Source organism: Homarus americanus, unplaced genomic scaffold (assembly GCF_018991925.1).
Source record: "Homarus americanus isolate GMGI-L3 unplaced genomic scaffold, GMGI_Hamer_2.0 scaffold23743, whole genome shotgun sequence".
NCBI lineage: Eukaryota > Metazoa > Arthropoda > Malacostraca > Decapoda > Nephropidae > Homarus > Homarus americanus.
In genome coordinates this window covers 406,477-413,429 of record NW_024716296.1, presented here as the reverse complement: position 1 = coordinate 413,429, position 6,953 = coordinate 406,477, and the positions used below count along the sequence as shown (strand labels likewise).

At 41.7% G+C, this 6,953-nt stretch overlaps 1 protein-coding gene across 1 annotated transcript; it reads right to left on the bottom strand.

Moving 5' to 3' along the window:
- Positions 1-3,813: 3,813 nt before the first annotated feature.
- On the bottom strand, positions 3,814-5,440 carry LOC121858100. The gene is made up of 4 exons (XM_042354336.1): positions 5,402-5,440; positions 5,058-5,127; positions 4,789-4,887; positions 3,814-4,307 (listed from the first exon to the last, which is right to left on the bottom strand). Exons 1-4 carry the CDS (start codon positions 5,402-5,404, stop codon positions 4,024-4,026), a joined length of 456 nt encoding a protein of 151 aa, XP_042210270.1. The 5' UTR covers positions 5,405-5,440; the 3' UTR covers positions 3,814-4,023.
- Positions 5,441-6,953: the final 1,513 nt, after the last annotated feature.

Here is a 6,953-nt window from a genome sequence, read left to right as displayed (position 1 = left end):
TCTTCTGTTGTTTTATATCTTTGTTTATTTTTGGTGATTATTTGATGTAAAGTTTTGACAGAGGTATGGAGCCTGAGGGAGAGGAAGGGGTGAGGGGCCGGGGGTAAAGAACCACATGTGTTTATGGACACTGAGAACATGTTTGTCGGCAGACACTAATGATGTGTGAAACAGTTTGTGCCAAGACATAATAAGAGCAACGTTTTGTTGGGATTTATTGATCAATTTGTCTTATGCAATACGTGATTGGTTCATACTGGTCTTTATTGGCTTAAACAACTATGTGAGTTTATTCAGTGAAAGGAAATGAACTACCTTCACCAACCGCGGGTTTACCATCCACGGTTTATTATATTGTACGCCGTCTCTACCAACCATGGTATCTTATTTCAAGTATCCGCGGGTTTCCTCATCCTGCATAAAATGTTTGGAGATCTTATGACAAATACCCAGTGTCGTCATCGTCATCATTGTTAACTTTTCATTAAGTATTATCCAACTTCAGCTGCCAAGTATAATTTCAGATTTCTTTAACAAAGTTGATTACAAATACAAGTTCATGATTATTCTAGATAGACTTTTACTAGATTATGAAAAGATCTCCCTTAGCCAACAAGTAGTATTAATTGTCTGGGTCATTACAAGTACTAGTCTATTGTACAAGTATGGTTATTGTACGAGATTATTTTTTAGCGCAGGTTTGTCCACACTTGTAAAACTTTCTCACTCACGACCAAAGTTATCACACGAGAATTAATAAAGTTGATATAAACTTTATATCAACTTTATTAATACGCTTCAACACCTAATAACCCGAAGCTCACATTCAAGGACGCGTCCATGACAACTCCACCTTGTAGGGCACATTATTATCATCATCTTGGACGACAGCTGTTTACAATCTTGGCATTAAAGGTAGTCACAATAATACAACATTGTGGGTAATAATGTCGGCAGGAGTCTGGGTAAAACAAACCAACAATGATGGAAACAGAGGTGAAATAAACAGTTTACAGTACACCAACCAGCTCACTTGATAGCACGATATCAGCGATTGAGGATGTCTTACTTATTACAGACCAGCAGTGATAATGTGAGGGCCTATCCGAATGTGTGTGTGTGTAATAATAATAATAATAATAATTAACGGTTTATTGAAAGAGCTTGGCAGCCAGAAGGCTGAAAATATACAGTTACATATTTGGGGAATGGGTTACGAATTACAAATAATATACAAGTAACATAAGTGACACAAATAAGACATATAATAACTAGATGGGGAAAAACTCAAACTACAGTTCATTTCAACATAGTGACAGTGTAAGGAGCAGTGTTTACTGGGAGTGAATACACTGATTTATTACAAGTTATTGATAATTTTTACAATAGTTGGGACTGGGCTGTTGTTATAGCGATCAGTTCGTGCACGTATGGGCTGGATGCGGTTGTGGTGTCGAACAGCAATTCTCGGACAGGGGATCTCAGGTGGTAGTAGGGGCCGGTGTCGGGGATGGTGTAGAAGCTTCTTACCAAATTTGCAGATGAGGCCGTGGTGATGGTCAGTGAGAGTCGAAAGGGTCAGTGTGTTGAGCGCTTCTTGATATGTGGAGTAGGAAGGGGAGAGAATAATCTTGCATGCCCTCTTTTGCACTTTTTCTAGGTGTTTACGTTGTGTGGCATTTAGGGAGGAAGACCAGGTGGGGGAGGCATAGGTGAGCTTGGGAAGTATGAATGTTGTGTATACACTGAGGAGCTCGTGTGCGGGAACTCCGAGGGACTTGAGTCGGCGGAGGAGGTGGAGACGGAAACTGGAGGATTTGACAACTTCACTTAAGTGTGGTTTCCAATTTAGTTTGTTGTCTATGGTGACGCCGAGGAGCTTCGTGGAATCTACAACCTGGAGTGTGTTCGGACCTAGAGTAATGGAAGGAAGTGGGACAATGTCGGAGGAGAGGTTGATGTGCATAACCATGGTCTTGGTATGGTTGATGGTGACATGGTTGTTGGTGGCCCAGTTTTGGAGACTGTTCAATAAATCCTGAAGGGCGGTATAGTGTGTGTGTGTGTGTGTGTGTGTGTGTGTGTGTGTGTGTGTGTGTGTGTGTGTGAGTGTGTGTGAGTGTGTGTGTGTGTGTGTGTGTGTGTGTGCGTGTGTTGGAAATTTGTACACTATCAATAAATATACAGTTAATTAAAAATTTCTTAATGTTCTAATTTCCTCAATATAACTGCATATGGCTTCAAATTTCTCCACAGAAGTGTTCAAATTTCAAAATTTTCCCGGGGGGCTTACAGCGCCCCCCGGAACTCCCAGATGTTTAGGCTCGCTTCACTCGCCACCCCACAACTCTTGGGTAGTTATAATGAGGGGGCCTCCACAAAGAGGCTGCCCATGGGCCTCCACAGGTCTAAATCCGGCACTGCGCCCGCTTGTGAAGCCATGTTGGGAATCATTGATCAACTTGTGCTTCTACAGGTGATTTCGAATAAAGTTTGAAAGTATTGCTTCCAGTAATTTGCCTACAATTGATGTTAGACTGATTGAACGGTAGTTAGAGGATAGTGATCTATCTCCCATCTTGAAAATCGGTATTACATTCGCTATCCTCCAGGATTCTGGTACTACACCCGTTTTTAGGGACATGTTAAACAACTTTGCTAAGGGCATACTAAGCTCTTCCTTACATTCCTAAGCTAAACTAAACTAAACTTGCATTACCTAGAAAGGCGAAGAGTGCGGGGAGATATGATAGAAGTATTTAAGTGGGTGAAAGGAATAAATAAAGGTGATATAGATAAAGTTCTTATAATATCCGAGCAGGATAAGACTCGGAACCACGGATTTAAGTTGGATAAGTTTAGGTTTAGGAGGGAGATAGGAAGGAACTGGTTTACAAATAGGGTGGTGGACGAGTGGAACAAGCTTAGCAACTTTGCAGTAAGTGCTGGAACGCTGGGAAGTTTCAAAAGGAGGCTGGATAGATTCATGGATGATAGAGAGTGGTAGTAACTCTCGACAGGAGCTGCCATGCACAGGCCAACCGGCCTATTGCAGACTCCTTATTTTCTTATGTTCTTATGTAAATATCTCATCGGGACCAGGCGACTTATTAGGCTTTAGTTTGTCTATTTGCTTACTAACATCGTTACTAGTCACTACTATCTCGCTTAATTTGTTTTCTTCACTATCTCTGAATAGAGTCGGTGCCTCGGATATCATATTTAAATTTTCGGTGGTGAAAACTGTTGAAAAATATCTATTCAGATTATTGCTCATTTCCCCGTCGTTATCAGTTAGCTCGCCGGTATTTGACTGAACTGGCCCAATCTTTTCTCGTGTTTTAGTTTAATACATTTTAAAGAATCCCTTGGTGTTTGACTTCGCCTCCCTTGCTACCTCCAGTGCATTATTCTTCTTTGCTTTGCTTATCTCGGTCTTAACCCTACTACCTTATAATAATCTCAGAGGTAGACTTCACCACGCTTTATTCTCTAACCTATAGCCTTCCTTTGTCCAATAATATTCTTCAAATAATTATTTATCCATTTGGGGTCATCGTTGTTTGATCTGAGTTTTCTGTATGGTATGTTCTGCCCATGTGCTCACATGGAGGTACCAAAGGCAGTTATTACACAATTATCTATGTCCAGAGCAAAGTGTCTGCCGACAAACATGTTCTCAGTGTCCATAAACACATGTGGTTCTTTACCCGCGGCCCCTCACCCCTTCCTCTCCCTCAGGCTCCATACCTCTGTCAAAACTTTACATCAAATAATCACCAAAAATAAACAAAGATATAAAACAACAGAAGATAATCTGCAAGTCCATGTATTTATTAGGGGTCAGTTATGTATATACAATATTCACATATTAATATAAGTTAATCTAGTTTACGTTCAGCCGTAATAAAGTCTTGAAAATGTGACCTCCCAAAAGGTGGGTCCAGAGTGAGCGCAAGAACAACAGAGTGAGTATAGTGTTAAGGAAGGAGGAACATCGTACAGTGGTCGATAGTGTCCGTGTTAGCACGGATTGGCTACTATTCCAGGATAAATACACATAAGGGAGGCGGAGATGGTGACGGAGCGGTTGGTGGAGAAGGTGGTGACGGTGACGGTGCTACTGGAGGTCTTCCACAGTGTGAAGAATAATTTTTCTTCCTGGTTAGACAATCCGTCAAGTACGTCTAAACTGCCTTCGTCAGTACTACTGAGGAGATCAGTGACGGTCGCCTCATGGTTTAAGGAAAGACTTCTGGAGCGTCTAAGTCGACGGCCTGTTGCGCATCCCTCAGCCGCAGCAAGACCTACAACACACATCCACAAGGAGTAATGCAGAAAATTGTGGAATTCGGGAAAGTATAAAACATTAATGTATCGTTATAAACCACTCAAGCGCCCGGAAATAACATTTATTACACCATGAATTGTATAATAAAAGTTTCTACAAATAATTCCCCACAGTTGCTCCTCTCGTGATCGAGGCTGACCGAGCGTAGGACCACCTATTGAATTGTATGAAGTTATGTCAAGGAATAAACCATCAAGACAGGACAGCTCGCCACGATCTGTAATCAGTTAACATCCAAGTTACCAAATAGTGTGAGTTAATAAGAGAAAAATGGCTTAAAGAAATTTACCCAGAGTTTCACCCTGTCTGGGGAGCGAACCCAGGACCACTGTCTTGCGAGGCAAAAATGCTGACTATTACACTACAGTTCGCCACGTACATGGAAGGTACAGTACTGCCCAATTATCTTAGTATCCAACTGAGTGATGGAAACTTACTTAGGTAACAAGTGTAGGGGACAGTTGAGGTGAATGATGACAAGAAAGTCCAGGTGATTGTTGAATAATTCTTAATGAAGAACTTGGCCTCTTTTCCATCTGGAAGGAAATTATCATAATTTGTTAGACTGGTGATAGGATCTGGTTTAAAAATCCCTGACAGCCTCATATATCAAACAGAGTAAGTTATATTATGACAATTTACACTAAGTTATTAATGCAAGTTTTGTATAATCAATCAATCAATCACGGCGCCCTACACACAATACCTCCTTCTTCTTGAACTCCTTCTGCCATAGAGCTTAGGATCAAGAGGAGGACGACACACACCGAAACTTTCTGTAAGTTAAGATAAAGAAGATGTTAGCTGTTGTTGTGGTGGTGTGGGTCTTGGAGAACACCTCGACCAGCATCACCGCTTATCATACTCTCAGTAAAGACCGGAGTGAAGTAAGTAGTGTCATCTCCTTGTTGAGACACAAATCCTGACGACTGACAAGATTCAAAACTGCCTTAAACTGAAGCACATATTGACTGACACAAAGTCGTAAAAGTAATAAGTAAATCTTTATGAGGCACCAACACGCGTTAGGGATTTTCCACAAGTTCTTACCATTGTGGCGTTCCTAGGGATTGTAAGTGACTTCTGTTGGTTTCTCTTGTATATATATATATATATAACTTCCCCCACCAGCATGTGATACAAAAAAAGGAAACTTGCGAAGGAAGCTGAAGGTAAAGTTTGTTCAGACATCATATCACAAACCTCACTGTGGACGTCATGTCTATTATTGTGTCTATTATGCTTTATAAAAACAGGAATGTTTCTTCATGTAAATATATAGCTTGAAAAATCATGAAATCAAAATATATAAGATCCAAACAAGAACGAAAGGCAAGTCAAGAATTATCGTACCCACGCAGGAAACTAAAATCTAAAATTAGAGGAGGAAAGAGTGTGGAAAATAAAAAAAATATACATATTGCAAGGCGCACGGCCTTGCAATTGTCACAATGGAGCTGCTGCTTCAACACCTCTCTTACTGTGGTATATCAGGGGTTTAAAATTGTCGTGATACTGTTTTGGGAAATATTATGTGTTAGTGGACAAAGGTAATATTTATAATATATTAAAATAAGGCTTTCAAAGATGTCATGACTCTAATCTTTTGACACAGAAACACGATAAAAAGCCTTACATATAAACACATCTTTCAAAAACAACATCAAGACAAAATCAAACCTCTGGTGTGATCCCATAAACAAAGTGTCCACACACGGAGGAGAAGCTGCTCAGTACCTGGACGCAAAGGACGCATCCTTGTATCTGTATTGATATGTTCTAATTTCCAGCAACAGCTAACACAGTCCTTGCTAGCAACAGATTACACAGTCCCCACAAGAAGCAGCTAGCAGAGTCCTCACTAGCAAATGTTACCAAATCAATAGCAAACATAGTACCCACTAGTAATAGCTAACACAATCCACCATTCGCAGTAGCTACACAGTCCTCACTTATAGCAGTTAACAAAGTCCTCACTAGCAGCATCTAACAGAGTCCCAGCTAGCAGCAGTTAACCACCCCCACCATCAGTCCCCAGCAGCAACAGCTAGCAGCTAGTCCCTACTAGCAGTAGATAACAGAAACATCACTAGCTAAAGTTGATGACTGCCCTATGAACTATACACCCCTCCCTCCAGGCCCTCCTGGACACTGATGTCCAATACTGCTGCCTCAGCCCTCGCTGTCCTGGTTGACCCTGCCTGCTCGATGCCTTCAGCACTAATTGCGACACACACACCGACTCCTACCTCGTCCCTGCCCCCCCCCCTACTGGACCCAAGGGCGTACTTCCTCAAGGTGTGCACCTCAAACATGCCGCCTCCTGCAGCCCACAGTGTGGGCCCTACACCTGCTCTCTTCACTCTTCTCACTCTAGCTAAACACCCCACCATGATGAGCTCTCCCTAAGGACTGCAGACTACAGCAAGGACGTTCACGTGGCTTACATATCCATGTCATAAAGGGACTTTCCCTTCCGCCCCGTGGATCTCACCCTTGATAATTCACTTTCTCACGCACACAGCATGACAATTACACTAAGAGATATGTCCCTCACTGTTGTCAGTGTTTATGACACTTGACAACATTAAGGACCGACCAC